This window comes from Stegastes partitus, unplaced genomic scaffold (assembly GCF_000690725.1).
Source record: "Stegastes partitus isolate 25-593 unplaced genomic scaffold, Stegastes_partitus-1.0.2 Scaffold2029, whole genome shotgun sequence".
Taxonomy (NCBI): domain Eukaryota; kingdom Metazoa; phylum Chordata; class Actinopteri; family Pomacentridae; genus Stegastes; species Stegastes partitus.
In genome coordinates, this window is record NW_007579760.1 from 21,379 (window position 1) to 42,843 (window position 21,465).

The 21,465-nt window shown below is 42.9% G+C and overlaps 1 protein-coding gene across 1 annotated transcript in view; it reads right to left on the reverse strand.

Moving 5' to 3' along the window:
* The window catches only part of etv4 (ETS variant transcription factor 4), a 40,640-nt gene extending 19,699 nt beyond the window's left edge, over positions 1-20,941 (reverse strand). Inside the window, exons 1-4 of the mRNA XM_008303541.1 lie at positions 20,775-20,941; positions 20,079-20,169; positions 19,835-19,882; positions 14,344-14,397 (exon numbers count right to left, since the gene is read on the reverse strand). Coding sequence (XP_008301763.1) covers positions 14,344-14,397; positions 19,835-19,882; positions 20,079-20,169; positions 20,775-20,831 — 250 coding nt within the window. The 5' untranslated portion in view covers positions 20,832-20,941. The remainder of the gene's footprint in view (positions 1-14,343; positions 14,398-19,834; positions 19,883-20,078; positions 20,170-20,774) is intronic.
* Positions 20,942-21,465: the final 524 nt, after the last annotated feature.

Here is a 21,465-nt window from a genome sequence, read left to right on the forward strand (position 1 = left end):
CGTACACAAGTCCACTCGGAGCGCAGCCGCTTAATGCGATTGGCAGGAATATTGCCCCTTGATGTGGCTCTCGGTTTATGAGGATGTTCCATTTCAAACAGTCCGGCCTGGGAACGGCGTCGGCTGGCGTTCGGTGGGCTTTGGGCACATGAGAGCGTGACCCTATTTGTGCTTTCTGGAATATTAATTAATCTGGCAAATGAGCACCAGGCAGCTTTCTTTTTTGTGTTTGTGTAGCTGCCTGTGACTGCGATTGCTGTCGCGTGCGTTTCCAATTAGATTGAGTCGGCTGATATTGTGGTAAACAAATGCTGGAACAATGAATACACTGATTTCTGTCGGGCTGGGCTTTATTAGAACAGTAATGTGATCTAAATGTGAAAGACCCCCTCTGATGAACACTCTGTTCTTTTTTTGCCTTTTTTAACCTCGTTAGCGTGTTCATATGCTGTTGTTTATATTCTATCATGAGCAAATTAAGCAGTCAACACTACAACCGAGTATCTCCACCTTGAAAGACTTCCAGGTTCATATTTAACAAACCCAACAAAAGAAAAATCCCAGTGAGCCCACAGGATGGGACTTTCTGTGTTTTTCTTCAGGATCAGTTTCTAGTTGAAGTAAAGGGGTGAAAAAGAAGGAAGGACTTTATTGAGCTGCAGATTCTAAATCAAGAAGCAGTGTAAAGTACCGTATAAGCCACAATAAGGGCATTATTTCCATGAAAAACCTTCTAAATATGTAGCTTTGACACATAAAGATGGGTTTTTAGGGGTTTAATCAATGACTGGGGAGCTAACACGCTCACACTGCTCATGTACTAATATTTAGCAGGTATAATATTTATCTCTCATAGTCGACACCGTCTTTGTTTGGTACATTACTGTGACAACAGTCGCTAAATCAGACTAAACTATGAATACACCAGAACTAGAGACACCGTCTTTCTTATTTCATGCATCATTGCGTGTAAAAATTTGGTGATTAAGGTGGTTTGGGTTCAAATGAGACTCTCTCTAGAGCCAGAAAATGAGCTTCCCACATGTATACACCCCAAGAACTGGAGTCACACTTATGCATACGGTTTAAGATGCACTTTGACGCTAGAATGCAAGACTTTTGCATATAAATTAACGTCTGTTAGATTCAAGACACTAATTAAGCCCATCCGTGGCAGGTAACCCTCACTGTATTTGGCAGTATACCAGAGTTTTAATCTGGTATATGTGGTGACATGCGTTTTCTGTCAACCAGCAATGACTGGTTTGCCAGAGTTGAAGAGGGGAGCAATGGAGATAAAGAAGGAAGGAGCTTTTGGTGGAAAAACCTACAAAATAAACGTTTGAAGCTCTAGAGGAGCAGAGTTCTACACTGTAGGTTTAAGATACAAGACTCACGTTGGTATAAATCACTGGATGAAACTTTGATATAGCGCTGAAATGAAAAGTCATGGATCACCAAAGTTGCTGGGATTCATCCACTGAAGCTCACAGATATCTGCACCAAATTTAATTCCATTCGTTGAGATATTTCAATTGTGAAGGGCCACCGTTACCTTCGAAGCCACGCCACTTGCCAAAAGCAGAATTTGGGAACGAATCTAACATCCAGCTCCAGGAATAGCCCTTAAAACAAACCCTGGTCTCCACCAACTGTGACAAACTCTGGCATATTACAGTAAATCTCACTGTCCAAATGATGTCAAATTTGCTGCTAAAGTTTATAAGGTGCTGGCAGTCTTGTAAACGGATCCGGGGAGAGTTATGTTCTTCGGGTTCTCTTCTCTTCCTGCTTTTATTTGGGGCAAAACGACCTCTTATAACTGCTTTGTTAAAGGTTACATCACGCTTTCACAGAAGATCCTCATATTTCACTGCTTCTTTTCTGCATCGAATGCAAAGGGGGGGAAAGGAGGAGGAGGTTTGTGAACTTAAGCACCGGAGCGTGAACAAACCTGAAAGGTGTTTAGAAGTGAAAAGACAGATACAGTACACAATAGCTGTTGCCTTGTAAAGCAGACAAATTTGAAGCAACACAGAAGTGTGCGTGCTCAAGCAGGATCCATGTGCATGTGCTTGTTCTCATTCAACGCCTCCTGAACTGATAAGACAAGTCTAGAGTGAGGAAGAACCCTTTGACCTGATCTCCTCCTTCCTTATTTCGCGGTATTCTTTACTGCCTCCCCATTCTGAGCTCCACGTATAGAGATGACCCCCCAGCTGAAGGCAGGCTGGGGACGGACTTTTTACATATGTAAATGTGGGCTCTTAGAAGGGGGAGGATGCAGGGTGAAAGGTGATGGTCATGGTTGAGTGCTTTAGGAAGTCGAGGGATCATTACATTGGAGATGGAGGGGGTTGGTTCCCATTCAACGGACACCCACCACAAACAAATCGCATGAGCAGGGATGACACTCCCCACCAACACCACACAAAACTCTTATCCACACAATGGGCCCCCTCAGCTGAGCCACACGGAGGGTAAGAAACACAAAAAGCCCTGACAGGGAGAGGTTTTAAAGCGGCAAAAATAGCATTTTTACGAGTTTTTAGATTGCAGGAGACAAAATTATAGGATTAAACTATATCTGTCCAAACATTTAAACGTTTCTCGCAGACCCGGCTATGAACTCCTCCGTCTTCTTTTGGACAGATTATTTCCTACCATTAAAGGCCGTAGCGTAGGGAAATCCAACCTGAAGACAGGAGTGCATCTGGAGTTTCTTACATTGGATGTTTATACACAGCTCGGCCAAGTCTTAAGCCTCTGGAAGTCTGCAGCACACGACAGCCTCGCTCACAATAACTCATTGGACATCAGCCCCAATGTCAAACAGGGTGACTGGATCTCGCTAAAGCGAAGAACATGCGAGCGTAACGTAAATACGCACTTAATGGGTGCCGTCGTACGAACGCGATCCAAGTCGGACTCGTCTTCGGGGCCAATCTGGTGATCTGGTTCTTATCTCGCGTGATATGTAGCCGTACATGTGCAGCCTGAGATTGCACGTGGCCTCGGTTCGCCGTGCAGACGCGCTAAAAGCTGGAAACACGGGCTACACTTGGTTCTTCCCACTCTTGCCGATTGATCCCCTCGCGTGGATCAATAACAAGGATGCCAATTGTGCCACGATGGTTTTAACAGTTAAAGAGGAAGCTATTGATTCATGCAGGCTACAAATGACATTATTTGCTTAGCTGAATACATAGGCCCATTGTGGTGGAGGCACAACGGGGGGAAAACAACTGTCAACACATGCATTATGGGCTCCACACAACCTGGACTTCAGTGGCAATTCAAAGTTCTGCTTTCGGTGGTTTAGTTTCTCAAACGAGGTCGGGTTCCTTTTTTAAATTTCTAGCTTTGTTTTTTCTTACACTAAACATTTGGATGAAAATAGATTGCTGACAGCACAGTATGTGATCCTGTAGATGCACAATGACGTGAAACAAAAGTGAAAATGTCCAAATGTTTCGGCCTGACGAGTGTTAGACGGATTGTTTCACTGGTGTAGTAATAAGTAGATCTACACAGTAAAACAACACAAAACTTCACAACACAGAAGCTAAAACGGCAGCACTGGTGTTGGTTTTACCCCTCTTCATGATGCTGCACTGTTCAAGCGGAATAATAAACCTGAATCATCAAGACGTTGGTTCAACAAGACACGACAACAAGGCAGACATCACCACAGGCTCCATTTGTATCTCAGTTTTCCAACTAAAGCACATTTTATATGCATTTTTTTTTGGTACAAATTCAAGTTATTTTCTCTATTTTTGTGCATAAATTAGCAAAACAGAGCATATTAAACCCTATTTTTAAATCGAGGCTATCAAGGATAATAACACTGTACCTCACCGAAACCAAACCTAAACCGCTTTCTAGCCCAAGCAGATCTTTTACATTAGATGGTCCTTTGCTTGAATTTTGGCACGATGTATTTCGAACGCACAAATCTACACGGTGGTGTTTACGCAACTGCATTTGCAATTTGGTTTACTGCTGCTTTAGCATCAGGCGTCATAACGTTCACGTGTGTTCAGATTTTTCTGCAGTGACTCAACCGCCGTTTTCTTCAAGTCGTAGAAAGAAAAGGTGAGTCCGGTGACAAAAGCATGTTTTACATTCTAAGTTTGGGCAAAACAAAAACTCAGGTTGTAAAAACTGAGATTCTAATTTCAGCGAAAGCGCACACATTAGGTTTCCTACTCCTTTAGCATCACACGTTTATGTTTCTTCACATTTTGTGCTGCGGCTCAAACGGCACTGGTAGAATAGAAGAGCAAAAAAAGAAAAAGAAAATGCAAGTGTGATTGCAAACTCATGTTTTAACTTTGGGCAAAACAAACACTTGAGATGGAAAAACTGAAAATCTTAAGATGACTTTGCATTAATTAAGTTGCACCAACAAACTGTTTATTTGAGGGGAATCAAATAAGCAATAATAAATAAATAACAAATAAGCGTCCCTTAGCAATTCTAGCATTCTAATTCTATTCTTTTCTATACAATGATTTAAGTAACGTACACCAGTGGCATTAATACCACTCAACCTACTTTTGGATAAACTTAATTCAACTGTGTGCTACCAGATGCATCAGTTAATGATTGGTCCAACTATTCTCTGTTTCAGTGTGAATGCAGCATCACTGCTGTACAATATAAAACTAAGCTTGAAGAGGACAACCTCAGTAATCAGAGACCATCACTAACTACATCGTCTACAGTTACAGCGTCTTCACGGGAATTCAGGAGATCGGGTTACTTATTTCTGCACACAAAGCACAGCTAACACATTTGCCGCCAACATAAATCTCTGTGCACACCAGCGTTCCACACGGCAAAACAAGACTGAATCTGGTAGTGGCTCCGCTCCGTCCAAATGTGTCTTAACAGTGTTTTTGGTTGTAGCCGAGTGGAAAAAATTCAGAGCGAGGGGAGGGAAGGGAAGCGAGGCGATACAATATGATCCAGACCGTTTCGACTGCAGAGGCTATCCAGCCGTTCCACTGGTGCGTGGAAACATGTGCTGGACATGTGTGCGCGCTTCTCAGGTCACTGCACAATCAGGAAGACAGAGCGAGACAAGCAGCCCGGCCAACGCTGACAAACTCATCCTCATCTCTGAGAGCCGGCAGGCCCGAGAGTGGCTTCGGTGTGCGTCTGCTCGGGGGAGTGTTGGATCCATTAGTGTCTGCTCTATCTGATTTACAGGTCGTCCTCTCTCATCTGATAATGGTTCAGGCTCCTTGAATATTTAAAGAATGGTTGTCAGATACCTGCCAAACAAGCCTAACGAGATTGATGGAAAGCGCAGTGGTACCAGCGAGACAGATGATTGGCCCAGACAGCGCTGTGCGGTCGCGCTCGCAAAGAGGTTTTTGTTGGTTTTCTCGTTGGCCGTTAAAGCTGCTTCTGGTGCATCATGTCGTGTTGGCCAACAGGATGCACGACTGAATGACACCAATCATGGGAAAGGCAGCAGCACGGCGAATTCTGCCGACATCATAGTTTCACTTCTCTTTCACTAACTGGAAATACATCACAGTGCCCGCCGAAAGGCGAGAGAATGTTCTCGTCTTAACGCTTTCTCAGAATCATTCCTGCACTGCGGCCTCGAAGCTGCTCAGGAAGCCCGACTGCACTGCAAAAAAATTCATGTTTTTAACAGTTTGTGATTGTTTTTTTTTTTTTCTTTTAAACATTTTACTGTTATTTTGCAGATTCTCCCTGTTTTGCAAAACCACAAATAATAACTAGTAAAACAAAGAAAATGTTTAAAATTTATATCTTAACCATTCTTTTCAAAAGCCCCAAAATGTAAATATCAAAAAATAAAAATCTGTATTTTTATAAACTTTAATTTGTTCTTCTAATATTTTTTACTGTACATAAATGAGCAGGAAAAAAAATTTTATTTTGCATTTTTAAAATAAAGAATAATTATTTATATTAAGGCCTAAAAAATGGTAAATAATATATTAAGTGTTATTTTAAAGATTTTTTATGTTTTGGTAAATTACAGATATCTTGTAAAATCAGAGGGGAAAAAAACATTAATTTACATGTTGCTGGTTTTAAAAAAAAATTCCACATCAAAAATCTGCTTTCCTATATTTAAAAAAAAAAAAAGGTTCTTTTACAATTTTTGACAGTAAAATTAAACTACTAACTTACAAGTAGACTATAAATTTTATTGTATAAGGACATATTGTCGACATCAAAAATCTGTGTTTTTACATAAAAAGTAATTTGTTCTTGTTCAATGTTTGACTGTAAAACACCATTTTATTATGGTATTTACATCTGCTAAAAATAAAAGTATGAATTTACATGTTGATTGTAAAAAAAAATGCACATAAAGTGTACATCAAAAATCTGTATTTTCACAAACTGACTTTTTATTTATTTTTTTTATTACATGCAACTATAAAATGAATCTACTTTACTGGATGTAAATCTGCTCAAAATATATTTATTTAACAGATATATTTGACATTATTTCAGCTGTTTTTCATTGTAGTTTTTCTGGCACCTTTGCTGTCAGATTATCCAGATTTTTGTTTGTTTGTTTGTTTTACTTTGTAACTCGGCAGAAAAACAGCCCAAACAAGGATGTGATTGAGGAGAACATGGACTACCGACTACACGGGAAGGAAAGTAGGAATTCATACAATAACAAGTTGATATTTCCACTTTCTTGGCAGCATAGAGGGATCACGGTTTAATCGGTAAACGTTCTGACATCTCATGTTTTCCCTATTGTCCACTTCACTTTGAATTGTGCAGCGTTGGCTCTTTATAAATGGCCATTGACCAGTCATAAATCTCGCTGCACCGCTGCTGTTTAGTGGAGCCAATACAATACATTTCTGTCTCGGGACATGTGCAGCTAGAGGGACATCCCGTCACAGGCGAGGGCTGGATGTAATTAATCTGGCACAATATTGACTCTTCACTCTCAATCCCTCAGCCCCCAATATAGCTGTCCCCTCTTAATGTTTAATGTAGGGATCGATGCAGCCCCACGCTGTTACTGAAATGATATAATGAGCTGCCCACCGGGGCACCGTGGAACGACTGTGTTGCAGCTTTTCCGTTCTGTTTGCATCCTTCTGAGTGTGTTCTGAGGTGGAATCTGCCTTATCAGGAGGAGATAAGGCACACGGAAAGGCCCGGACACCTTCCCTGAAATTATCAGCAAACATGCCACATCCACAGTTCTTCCTTCTCGCTTCTCGCAAAGCCCTCCGCCTCGACCTCCCGCTCGCCTTCCTCGATCGGGATCTCGACGGTAATGCCTCGTTTGACCCGCTCCTGCCCCTCTCCTTCCACCTATCTGCCTCTCGGCCTGATTTATCTGCGCTTTATCTTTATCAAGTCATCTATCAAGCCTCTCCATCTCCTCCTGCTCCTCTGCCGGACCGGCGAGGAATCGATATCTCGCCGTACGCTGGCTCTCAGCTCGCTCTGCACACCTTCTGGTCTGTGTCAGCAGGTTACTATACGTTCACCCCTGCAGCCTCCTCCTCCTCCTCCTCTGATGCTCACGTGCACGGTGGGTTTCAGTGTGTTGATATGTGTGTGTGCGCTGAGCTGAAACTGTAGCTGCATCCACGTTAAGAAATAATCTTCAGCCATAAGAAAGCTGTTGTTAGTGTAAAAATGAAGCAGGAAGTTGGTCAATTAGAAAAGAAAGACCAGCAATGGCGGAAAGTAAGACAGCAGCAACAGCTGCTATCAGAAACAACAACATTTGTGATTCTGTGCTGAATCAACCAGCCTTTGTTTCCTTCTTTTACACCCAATCAGAAAGCAAACACCGGTTTCCAAAAGCCTCCATTTCCACCCGTCAACCCCAATTTTCAAATCAAAACTAGGAGCCAACAAAAGTCATTTTAGGAGTCTTAAGATGATGGAATAACACGGACGACTGGGTTAAACACAGCACAAGTTGTGCGTTTTAAAATGAAAAGGTCTTAGTGTGGATGTAGCCATAGCTAACTCTGGAGCGTCTCAGCCTTAACATGTATTATAGTTTGGTCAAGTTGTGTTTTATTTAGTTTTTGTAGAGGTTTTAGTCCTTAATATGTAACTTGTTCCAGCAAAACTACACCATAAACGTTATTTAAACTTCTAGAAACACTTTGGCGCAACAGTTCTTGTCCTAAATGTGCAAAAAAAAAGATTCCTCAACCTGACTTGACTAAACAGAAACAGTGCCTTCACTCCTGTAGCTGCTGGTAAAACTGCTCCAGGACTGGAGTCACATGTCCACTCAGTGTTTACTTTCATTTTTATTCATTGTTTGGTTTGGTTTAGACACCAAAAATACTTGGTGAGGTTTAGACAATGGCTGGATAACATAACAAGCTTTTAAATAAAACACACTGTTGAAGATTAAACCAGATTTTCTGATGTCTCTAAACCGTTAACAACTCCAACAAGTTGTGATTTTTCTCTTTAAACTTGGGTTTTATTTCAGTGAAATGATCCAGTATCTCAGCAACAACAGATTTAAGAACAAGAATTTTGTTTTTTCTGCTCTTCTCTCCCATTAATCATCAGGTTTAACTGCTGATCCTTAATATAAAACTGGATATAAAGTAGTTTAAACCTGCAGCAGTAGCACGCCGCTGACACACCGATGATTCACTACTAATAATCTAATATCAGTCAGAGGGACCAGCCCTGGACTTCAACAGCTGCTCTACAGTTTGCAGAATGTACTTTCACTTAAATTATTTATGCAGTATTTTTTTACTTTGACGCATTCCTACTTGCACTCGTGCAAAGCCGAAATAAACTGACGTGCAACGAGCCCAAACTGGACTCTGCTGCGTTTGCACATTTGACCCACTTCCAGTATCTCCCCGTAAGTGATCACTTGAAGTCGGGCTACTGTTATTCTTTGGGCCTCGCCCCTTCTCCTCCACAGCATCTGTTCCCCCCCTCTCCGAGAAAGAGAAAACATTCCAGCTGCAGAAAGCGTCCCAGCAAATACGTGCATCGCAGGGATGCAAACACAAACCCTCTTTTCCCTTTGCACACCTCTCCCGCCAATCTCCTGTAATAAAACGCACACTGCCGTCCATTCACAAAGCTCTGCTGCTGCTGACAGTCGGGGCTGCGCTGCCTGGCTCGAATCCCCGCGGCCCCCTGGCTTTGACAGGGCTGTTCTGAATCAACACGGAGAAGCTCGACTTTTACTTCCCCACTGGAAGCTGTTAAACGCCTATTACGCTACATGCCAGGCCATTACTAACTCATTTTCAGTGGATTTGATTGACTTTAAATACGACTAACTTCACTAGAAGTAGCTCGTGGCGTCGCTGCATCAAACTTTTTTTTAATATTTGTGCTAAAAAAAAAAAAAACAGCTACAACAAATACAGAAAGCCTGTTTTTTCCACAGCCAAAACAAGAGCTGTTGCACAATATTGTCTGTAATGCTGCAGAAAAACAGGCTCCTCATAGGTGTTGTTAGTGCTGGAATAACTCATGTCAATGTCATGAATGAAGGTTTACTCCCCTTAATTCAATGTGCTGCCTCAGCCAGTCTTTCACAACCAACCCATTCATAAAACTGCAGGGCTGAAGTGTGTGTGTGTGTGTGTGTGTGTGTGTGTGTGTGTGTTTAAAGTGTACGCCAGGCCGTGTGTGTGTGTGTGTCTATGCATGTGCCCGAGTGAGTGGATGAGAGGCTGTCAAAAGAAATCATGTGTTCACGTCGGAGAAATCAACCATTTTACCCGTAAACAAAACAAAATGCCGCGACAGCCGTTGAGGAAGCCTCGCCTCCCCGGAGCGAGCGCTTATTTGTGCATATCTGGCAGGCACCTGGCTGTTTTTGCACACTTTGTTGCGTAGCAGCTGTATTTTGGAAAGTGGAGAACACAGAGCTGCATGTTTCTCTTTTTTTTTGTGGGGGGGAAAGAGGGAGTCGGTGGAGGGAAGGAGGGGCTCGCATCGCCCCACGCTCCAAATAGGGCCTGATTGGGCCAGTTCTGATCCAGAAAAACAGCCCAAACAAGAGGAAGGCTGTGAATTCATGACAAAGCAGAACACGCCGAGCTCGCAGGGGCGTTCTGGTTGGAGCTGCGGTTACTGGGATTCCTCCTCCTTTAGCTTCTTCGTCGATCAACAGAAAAATCTGAGTTTTATGATCCTTTAGATCACTTTTTTTCACGCAAATGCGTCTCATTGTTGAGGATTTACTGGCTTCCCCTTGTCAGAATGTACATTATAGCTTATATAGCTTTGGGTTTTGGTCGAACGAAGCATTAAAAAACTTTTTCACACGTCTTGGACGTTCTGTAAACTAAAAAGTCGACACAATAATCACGTAACTCCACTGTATATAAAGTAGAGTATGGTAGAAATTAAGGAAATGTTTCAGAAATTGCTGCAAAGCATTAAAAAAACAAAAGAGATGTAGTTTAACACTGAACCGTGTGCTTGAAAGGCTTTTATTTTCTCCTCCACTTGCCAGGATTACAGCAACTATCAGAGCCATAACAGTAAAAACGTACATTTAAATTTTTTTTTTTTTCTTTACGCCATTTCCCATTATATTTGATTTATTTGTTTATTTCTTGTTTGTCTTGTTGTTGTGTTCTAGCCTACGAGTGTCTTTAAAAGCGCTATATAAGTATTATTATTATTACTAGAAAATATTTAAAGAGTTCATTTGCAGAAACAAATAACTCCATCGTCACAAACCTTCAGAAAACTCACTTTTCCATCGTCTACCTGAGACAACATCAAACTTAAGTTGTCGTTTCTACTGAGTCAAATCCACTCAGCTGCAGTTTGATTGATATTATCTCAAGAAAACAACAACGTAAAAGTTTTCTAGAAATCTACAAAAATGGAGTTATCTGTTTTTGCAAATGAACTCTTCATTTTCAGTTTTTTTTTAATCAACTCGTGAAAAAAAAGGAACCAAATCCGAGCTCAAAATTGCTCAATTTCCTCATTATTTTACACGTTATTTAAAAACTCTAAAAGATAAACTGTTCACAGTAATTAATTTCTGTAAAAAAAATAAAATAAAAATTCTGTGTTTCTCATCACACCTGAGCAGCAACCGACAGCAACGCGACAAAAACTGAGCGACTTTTCGACTGAACTGCAGGCAGTGTGTGCACGGAGCAAAGAAAAGCAAAGAAAAGTAAAACGTACTCGGACGATAATGATAAAGTACGCAGAGGTTGTTGGAAGACGCATTCAGCACGGTGAAACTCATGTAAGTAGAGCCAGCTAGGCTCCAACTTTTGTGTGTGAGTGCATGAAATAAATAACATTTCTGTTTTCATGATTTATGTCATTCTAACTTTGTCATACTGCAAAAAAAATAAATAAAAGACGTTTCTAAGTCGTCTCTCCTTCTCGTGCTGGTTCTTTTGTTTCCATAGAGGTGCAGGACTTTATATGAGCTCAGAGTGAGTAAAAAAAAAAAAGGACAGGGTTGCATGTAACTGTGATATTTAAGGACAACTGAATACAAAAAAAGAAAAGCCTCAATAAAAATCAAAAAAAGGATTAGGTGGATTTCGAAAGAGCCTTATTGCGTCGCCGTCTCTCTTCCTCCTCTCTGAGAAGCACTGTAACAGCATTCTACGGCCACAACTTCCCATATAATTACTGCAAGGCACAAAACTAAACAATCGTCCCACACAGCTCTAAAATCGCTGGATTAGTTCACATCTTGGAACACTCAATGCAGAGAGAGAGAGAGAGAAAAGGGAAAGGGGAGGACGGCGGCGGCGGCGGTGGACGGACGGACGGACGGAGGGGCGGGGGGTCCAGATTTTTAAATTTGACTTCGTTTGTACAGACACAGGAAGGGAGGGAGGGGTTTGGAGTATCCACTTGGAGAGCGAAAAAGGGGGGGATCTGTAGTACTGTAGGGCCTTTTTTATGAATGAAGACTGAAGGAGAGAGGCAGCAGAGGGAGAGGGGGAGGAGAGGCACACTTCCTTTTACGCACACGGGGAAGAAAATTTATGAATGGGTCACATCTCTCGAGCTGCTCCAAGTGTAAACAACATACTTGGAACAAAGAAGAGCGAGCTCCGGAGCCTCGAGAAGAAGAAGAAGAAAAAACTCGAGAAGCAAACCGTTCTAATTAAGTAGGTGCTCTATAAATTTGACTGACACCTCCATGTGGTTCTTCCCCGCAGGGGCAGCGAACGCACAAAGACATGTGTAACCCTTAAAACGCTGAAAAATGAATCGACTCCTGTGGGATTAAAATCACAACCTTTCTTCCAACTGTAGGAATTAGCTGACTCACTCTCTCGTGTTTCTGATTGTACCTTTTCACGAGGAGGTGGTAATCGAGACTTACATGGAGAGTGCAAAAAAGAAAAGTTTCATCAGAACCCATAAGGTGTGATTTTACTTTTCTATTCCTTGTTCTTATGCTATAACAAAAGACTGATGCAAAAAAAACACTGGAAAATAATAAGAAATGATTCCCTTTTTAATTTTTTTTTTAAATAATGAAGGGGATTTCTTCACTTCACAAGGATGACGCGACTCACTTGTACTATTTTGCATCCCCTGTTCCATTTAAATGGGACAAAGACGGCCTCATTTAGCAAAATAAAAGCACGCTAGACACCTAAGATATCGCCTCCCTGCATAAAAATGGAAGACTCCTTCACTAAAGAGTGTTTCCAAGACTCCCAATCAGTACAAAAAAAAAATATCGTTATCACCAGCAGCGGCTCAATTACCTTTACACACACATCCACAGGCAGGTCAGCAAGTACATAAAAGTTGCATGTTTGCATAACCTTCCCTCGGCGGCGGCGGCGGCACACAGAGCAACGCTTGTTAGCTGCGAACTAAAAGGCAGAATGGACCAGATGAGATAGATTTACCAGATGTGCAGGTATTGCACAATCCCTGCTTTGCTTTGCCCCCCTCTCCCCTCCTTCCTCTTCTGTAATCTAACATTCCTACATGTCCCAGTGCCTTTTTTTTTTTTCCTTCTTCTGTCTCTCAACTCAACGCCACACCCATGCAGGTAACAACTTGACTCGGTAAACAACAATGTTTAATTTGGCGCCGTTTTCAATGCAAGCCTCAATTATACTCGGGTCACCTGGGATTAGGGCTTCGCTTTGTGACCTTTTTTTTTTTTGTTGTTTTTTTTTCCAAAACAGGTGAGTCACCTGTTTTGAAATGTACTCAGAGTGCCTTTATGGGAAAAGACGGGGCTTTTTTTTTTGTGCTCACGTAGAACAAACACAAAGGTATTTAAAGTCGCCTGTCAGTTTCGGTTTCCCGTCACTCAGGGCTTTAATAGAGACGCTCTGCGGCCATTGAGGGCGATCGGCGGGGACACCGTCTGTCAACGCCCGAGCGTCTCTGCTGGGTTTAAGTGAGCTGCCCGTCAAACTGAAGCCCCCCCCGTGACCCTGCAAATCACACCCGGGTCAACCGTTAGCGTGGGCCTGACAGCTGATTGGCCGGCGGGGTTAGGGGGTTAAGTAGACGTGACCTCTGCGCTGCCCCGGGGTTCATCCGCACTTCCTCCTCCGCATTGTTGGCCAACAGACAGCGACAGTGTCACCGAGGGGGCTGACCAGTTGTTGGTTGAATCACACGACTGAAAAGGACGCACGGAGGAAGCTGCCAGTTTCGGGATTATTCTCCTCAGGTTCTCTTTAAGTTTGCATTCAGTGTCATTGCTAAAGATGGGGATGTGTTGAATGAGGGGGAGGGGGCGGGGGGCAGAAAAAAAAAGGAAAAAGTGTTTGCAGAGCGACACGTAACTCCCACCCAGATCCTGAATCGCCATTGTTGCGACAAGAAAAGGGAAACTCATTCAAATAGCCGCTCAGTTGTGCAGCCCAGGAATTTGCTTTTCCATTTTACACCTTCCGACACGCACAAAGGCCCATCTTTGTACCTGCACCCCGAATCATTTTTTTTTACTGGTTTCCTGGGCCGTACCCATTCAGGCTTTTCAAAGGCATGCAAATGGATGACGGCAGCACATAATGCCCGCATCCAAATTCGCTTCATGATGGCGGGGTCATTAGGCCTTCTGTTTCTGCATAGCTTTGCCTGCCAAACAGATTACTGTAACATCAGCGAGTTACAGTATCCCCCGTCTAAGCCTCCGGCGGCTTCACAGCCAAAATCTGAGCCGCTGCTTTCGTCCTCCACATGCACACTTTAGCACGAGCAAAAACCCAAAGACGCACCGTCCACGGCTTGACATCTGATTGAATAAACAATAAAAAAAAGATCTGATCTGCGCAATAAACAGCATGCTCGGATTTGTTTGAGTGAATAAATCCTCTCTGACTTGAAAGTACTCACAGTTCTCAGAGTGGAAATCAGGAACGAACTGCTCGTCGCTGTCAGGAACTTGAGCTGAAAAGAGAAAGAGAAACGAGAATTTTATTATCGTTATGGGTTTTTTTTTTGACAAAATCTGACCTTTCGCTGTCTCTTCTTTCATCGCCGTCTTTTCTCTTCCCCTGAAATCTGAGTCAGAGCCGGGCAGGGCTTCGTTCAGATGACCTTCACTTCATGATTTTTGCAGCATGCCAGCACTTTTCTCGTCCATAGATCAATTCACGAGAACACGGAGCTCCTGAATGAGATGCTAACCTGCCCGCCTGCCGGGGTTTCATGTAGCATTTAACATTTCTTGGCAGTATCGACCTTTTGCTAAAGCTTAGCAATGCAAAACAAACATGTTGGTTTTTGTGCGGGGCGAGTAATAATACAGTATTTAACATTTGTTTTCATTTAATTCCAGCAGTTTCTGTTGTCTAGAGCCACTTTTAAATTCACTATTTTGATAATGAATCAGTCATTTTTTTAAAGAAAGAAAGCAAAAGTTCTTTGTTATTTTCCTCCTCTGTGACGGTAAACCGTACATCATCGGCTTGTGGACAAAACAAGACATCAGTTTGGACTTTGGGAATCTTTAATCGACACAAACAACTAATCAGGAAAATATTTGCATCCCCAGAGCCACTAATGTGATTGGACTGTTACAAAACCATTTCCGTCGACGCGTCCGATCTGAAATGTGCAATTTCTGTCCCGTCGACCCAAACCAGTCCCACATCTGCACACTTAGAGGCGGTCAACACTGACCCTAAAGCGAGTTTCTGCTCATTTCCAGTGCAGAAAAACAGACAGACAAAACAGGCTGTTCTGGCTAAACAAGTGAGGGAATCTGTCAAGCGGTGTGACACACCGGCCAGATGGATTCTCTTTGTCCCCACAGCGCTGGAGACCGACGATCTAAAGAGATGTCTGGATTTCATCGAGAGGAATCGCTTACGGTCAAACTGAAAGCGGATGGAAAGCACGGGAAGAAGTGGAACAAGAGCAAATTAGGTTTAAAGCAGATCTATTTGTCAAAAAGCAGCTGTGAACGAACGTTTCCAACAGCAACTTCAATAAAGTGACGCAGAAATCTATGCGTCTTCTCTCTTCGTCTAAAAATAGAAGAGTCAATACTGCCATATAGCATGTGTGATATCTGTGTTTGCTTGCAGTGGCGTTCACTTTCCCTCTCCCGTCATAAAACTCACCCAGGATCTAAACTGAACGAGCAGAACCGGCGACAACAAGCCCAGGTGCAGCGGAGCTCGACAGACGCTATTGTACCAACCCATTCACAATTATCCTTTTGGAGCTTTTGGACTTTTGCAAACGCTAGAAAAAGCCTAAATCGTTGGCCTGCCAACTTCTACCATGGGGGTGAGGAGGTCAGATTCACCCACTGAGCCTTTGCCTACCCTCGAATTAATGACCTAACCCCGATGGCGGAGCAGAACCGCGGCTAGCAAACCTTTACATCTGGCGGCGCTCCAAATCCACCAGTTTCCATTGCTCAGGACTCACACTTACGTCATGGTACGAGCTAACTGGTGAGGAAAATTTGATGGCTATCATTAAATATCACGAACCCAATCAGGGGTGTAATGGGCTGCAAAAACACTGCAGGTACTTGAGCTCCGTTTGCTCACTAGAACCAGACAAAGAAGCCCTTTTTTTTCTTTTTTTTTCATTGTGGATTTAGACATTTGCAGAATGCGCCACGACTCTGCAACCAGACCTTCTGATTGTAACCTCACCCAAGAACCAAAATCTGACCTCAGCGGCCTCCACTCTCTCTCCCTCTCCCTTCATCCAGCGTTTCCAGACAACGACACACAATGCAGAAACCAAAACTGAGAGCGGCGGAGACAGAGGACAAAAAGAGGAAATAAGAAATTCAAATCCACTTTCTTGTCGTCACACTCCTCCTTCCTGTGCGGAGGAAACCGGATGACTCCGTTTTGGAGCATGTTCTGATAAATGACATCGATTTCTTATATAACGCCGCATCCTGTGGTTTACTATACCATAATAATATTACCCCCTTTTAACTTTTCAGCCTTTGCGCCCTCAGGGGGTTGGAGGGTTGGGAGGGGGGTAAAGATATAAAGCCGCCGTATGAGACAGAGCAGGGGCCGATATTTAGCTCTGCAGATCCAGCAATCAATCATTTCCACTAGTTTCAACATGTCCGGGACGGAACATGCTGGACCTCATAAAGACGCAGGAGAAAAAGGAACATAAATGATGAGACGCTATCCCCCCGGTGCATGTGTTTGTGTCTGCGCACTTTCCTGTGTGCATCTGATTTGTTTCCAGGAACACCTCGTCAGGGGCTTTGAGATGCAAGTCAGCACAAGAAGGAAAGTGTGTTTATACGAGCGCAGACGCATGTTCTCCCCTCGATGCTCGCAGGCACCTTGAATGACTTTTTTTTTTTTTTTCTTCCCAGTGGGAGATCCTGGGAGGAGCTAAAGCAGCCGCAGTCATATAAACCTAAAGGCCAAAATGAGACAAGATGTGACAAGCTCCTGAACTCTTGCCATTCAGAGCTTCACCCCTTTCTGTCTCTCTCCTGTTTCCGCAAGTTAAAAAAAAAAAAGTCCCTCCAGCAAACCAGCTTTTACAACTTTGGTGAATCCCTCACAACTGCAATCAGTCATGATACGGTCTTTAATTAATGCAACAGGAAAGGAGAGGTCTTAGCTGGGGAAGCTGAAAACAAGCCAGTACTTAGGGTTAAATAACGCTTTGATAACACTTCCATCTTTCTCTGCTGCTTTTTTTTTTTCCCCATCGCTGTGTGACTCAACAATAAGCCACCGCGCAATTTGTAAATCCAGGACATCGTATAATTTCTCCTTTTAAAAAGGGCTGGTTTATCTAATTATAGAAAATAACTACTTGTTCATTTACCTCCCGCGGTATCTCGTAGTCGCAGACAAAGTTTTGTTGTTTTTTTTGCGGCAGGATTTCTGGGAGATGCATCTGAAATTTAAGCCTTAACATAATACAATAGAGGAATAAAACTATGGGAAATTTGTATTTTTACATCAATTTTCAACTGAAGTAGAGAGTAGCTCCAATGAAAACAGAGTTGTGTGGATTATTTGGAGCAACCAGGACGTTATTTCTGCATTTTTTCAAGCTAAATTTTATTCACTTCTTGTTGTATCGCAGCCTGAGTGACAACAAGCTAACAAAATATACTTAAATACCTAATAACCACTGGTGGTAAATGGGGGGGAAAGGTGCACTTTGGGGCGGACTAAACCTTTAAGTGTGGCCTTTAATAGCTAAATCTGTGAATACAAATAGGCTCCAACTTTGAAGCGACACCCATTGTTGCGGTTTTTATTGGTTCGCAGCTCTTGTCTTTGTCCCGGTGAGACGCTGGCGTGAAGTGAACTTGCTGGTGTTTGACGCTGCATGAGAAAAAGGTGTGAAAGCTAACGTGGATACGCCATTGTTTGCCGTAAACAGTGGCTGGCCAGGGAGTGGGCTCCGTTTAAATGTCTGCCTGCTCTCCAGGCAGACAAAACCACTTCCACAGAGTCGGTGATTGCAAACGCCTCACTTCCCCAAATCGTAGATCTGTCATGAATGGCTGTGAAGTCAATATTAGGCCTCACTGTGCCGGTTTAAGGGCCACACAGGCAACTCGTCAAATGTAGAAATATGAAAGTCAGCTTTGCCTGTGACACAGCAACACTGACTCACTTCAGGAGAACAGCAGGAAAAAAACAAACACAAGTTTCTGCCATAAGTTTCAGATTCCCTGCAACAACTGACAACTATGACGACAAACTGTGTTGATAATCAGTCAGTTTAAGTCATTTTTTTAAAGAAATAAAGTGTAAATTCTCCAACTCCAGCTTAGTAAATGTCAACATTTTCTGGTTTCTGTTCTCGTCAGTGACAGTTAAACGAATATCTTTGGGTTGTGGACAAAACAAGTCCTCTGAGAACGTCATCTTGGGCTTTTGGAAACAGTGATTGACATTTTAAATCATTTTTCTAACATTCTGACAACAAATATAATCGTTAGTTGCAGCGGTAATAAAAAAAAAAAAAAAGTACTCTGCTCTAAGTAATAATTTGGCTCCAGTAGGTTTTTTTTTTTTCGATGTTTAATGAGCTGCTATAAAACTCTGTGAAAACGACCGACTCCCTCTCCTCCAAAAAACACAGAATTATGAAAATCCAAACTTTTTTTTCATGTCAAATGTTTTACTAAAGGACACAACATGTCTCCTGAAAAGTCTTTCTGCACTTAATATGTGCTGGAGGTTCCAATTTTCACGCCACTCTTGTTGGTTTCCAATAAGGCTGTTGATTACTCAGTTAGTTGTTTGGCGTGTGAAAGCTCAGAAAATGGTGAAAAATGTCAAATCAGTGCTTCCTCCAATGTCTTGTCAGCCCAAAGATGTTCGCAGAGAAGCAAAGAAACCAGAAAACAGACATTTAAGCGGCTGGAATGAAAGAGTTTAAACCATGTTTCTTAGAAAATTACTTGCAATAGTCGCCGATTAACTTCTACGACAAATCGTTGCCGTTTCCGAGGTAAGTCTGATATCACAACCTGCACACGCTTTAAAACCCGCCTGCTTCACTCTGCACGGCGAAGCTCAAACGTTCACGTAAAATAAAGTACGAACACACAAAGAGACAGGATTTATCAGGTCGACGTGGCTCGCGTTAGAATATAAACGTCGAAAAATGAGCGGCGTCTCCCTTTAAAGCGCCACATCAAAGCACATCAAAGCAACAAAATTCACACCTCGTGGTGGAAGTTCTCATTTTTACTCGCAGCTCATCTCGAGCCAGTCGGCGTCCTGCCTCGGTTACTACCAAACGCTCCACAGTGACTCACGCTTTGTGTTGTCCCCCCCCCACCACTCCTGACATACAGTGTAATTATTCTATTAGGGCTCACGTCATCAGTGCACTTATTAAGTCTACTAGCTGACAATTGCCTCCGACTGGGCCTCATTTCATCGCTATGTGCCTTTGAGTGACACAAACCAAATAGCCTGTTTGTTTGCATTGGCCGGCGGCTGGCACGCACGCTACATGCCAACATGGCCAAAATAGGATATGCTCAAAGCTAATAATGTCCCGTCTGTGTTCACTCTTTTTTTTTTCAGGGGTGTTGTATGTTTTATGAGGCATGTGTGTTGCGTCAGAAAGTTCAGGCTCCCCCCCAACAAGGCTGTCTGGAAGCTAAACCAGGGAGAACTTCTTCTTCAGGAGGCATTTTTATCACATTAAAGTCTAAGTTTTGACAGAACACCTAGAAGCCAGGAGGCAAAGTCAGAATTTGTGATGCAATTCTGGTTCACGGAGGCTGGAAATCGGCACAAATGCATTTCTGTTCCCCAATCTGTGCAGACAGACACGTCATCAAGCCTCATAATCATCGCAGAGAAGCACAAATTAAGAGGTAAAGAAGCCGACAGGCGAGTCTCACCTTCTGTGAGCCATGTCTCTTGGAGTTGGCTTAAATCCTGGAAGAGGTCTGAACAGAAACATGGAGAGAGAAAAGAGTGAATAATCACCACATTTGACACCATTAAACCACCAGTTTAACCACTTTTTTACTGACGATTATGATATCTAAGGGAACAGACTGCTGACATTGCCTGAGGTTCATAGACTGTGATGTAAACATGCGTCATTTAAAGGCCAAAACTGCGAGCCTCCAACTACTTTACCTTCAGATTCCTGAGGGGGTAATTCTGTGTCCATGTATTTCCTTTTCGCTGCCATCAACAGTCTATTTAGGGGCCCATTTCCTTGCGACTTCTGCAAAACCCATAGATGTTAGAACAGAGCAGAAGTGAGAAACAGACTCCAGCAGGGCATTTCCAGCACATCAGGGTCAAAAGTGTTAACAGCATTTTTTTTTCTTCTTCTTCTTCACTGTGGCCAAAAAAAAAAAAACCCAACACAAAGTGATGCAGCAGATGCAGAAAACAACAACAAGTACTGATAATAACAACGTAAATGAGCGCCTACTGCAGCGGGTGGACGTCAAGCTCCACAGAAAACAACATTGTGGAGGCAAATCTTGGAAAAAAACAAACGCGCTGCTTGAGCAAAGTGACCATTTGCCACCACATTGACACGCTCCTCTCCGACAAACTAGCACAGAACAAACGCGCTGACAAACACTCAGAAACACACAACATGCGCTTTTTACTCTTTGGCGATATTATGATTGTTTTTTTTTTGGATAGTTTCTACGCGGGGTTCACAAACACTTTTCTATCGCGCACACACAGCTGCTTCAGCCAAAACTCGTGCAGACGCGACGCGGAGAGAAAATAAAGCCCGGTAGTCATGAGGACGAAAACAACACATATATATATATTTGAAACGCACAAGTAAAGAGTTTCATCCATACGTACATTTGCTAAAGTGTAAGGCACTTGCTGGTCCAAATATCCATCCATCTTATAATCCATCCGTTAACCGTTTGTGGTCATTTAGGCAGAGTTGAGTGGGATCCACGCAGCCTGCAGGGAGAGGAGGGAGCGCAGCTTGTGAATGGAGCTGCGTGGAGGCTGCATGCATAATGAGCTCCATTCACAAAAAATGCCGAGGGGAAGTGATGGCGAGTGATTACCCAGCGGGCTGCGGCCCTCTTTACAAATCTCTTTTTTTGTGTGTGTGTCCGTGTGTGTGTGTGACAGACAGCTCTTCACGTTAAGTTTGTGGTACTTTTGCGCCACTTTTGCGCTGTTATCTGCAGGATAATGCGATTTTTTAAAAAATCGTTTTACTCGCGCGTAAAGTTGCGTTTTGTGGTTTAACAGCGCACCACGGAGCGCGTGAAGTGCGTAAAAGCGCGCATGGATCGTGCTTTCTTAGTGCTTTTTCTTTCTGTTTTTTTTTCTTTTTTTGCCACGTCTGCCACTTTCTTTAGAGGGAAACAGATGTTTTGTCGAGTCACAGCAGCAAAACTGAAACTGCTTCGACCGCTTCAAAAAATGCAGTGCTGTTCAACTGAGTTGAATCTGCTTAAAGTTGAAGTGTTTTGGCTTTTTTATCGCCAGCTGTGCTGTCATTTCTGCACCAGACATGATTTGGGGATAATAT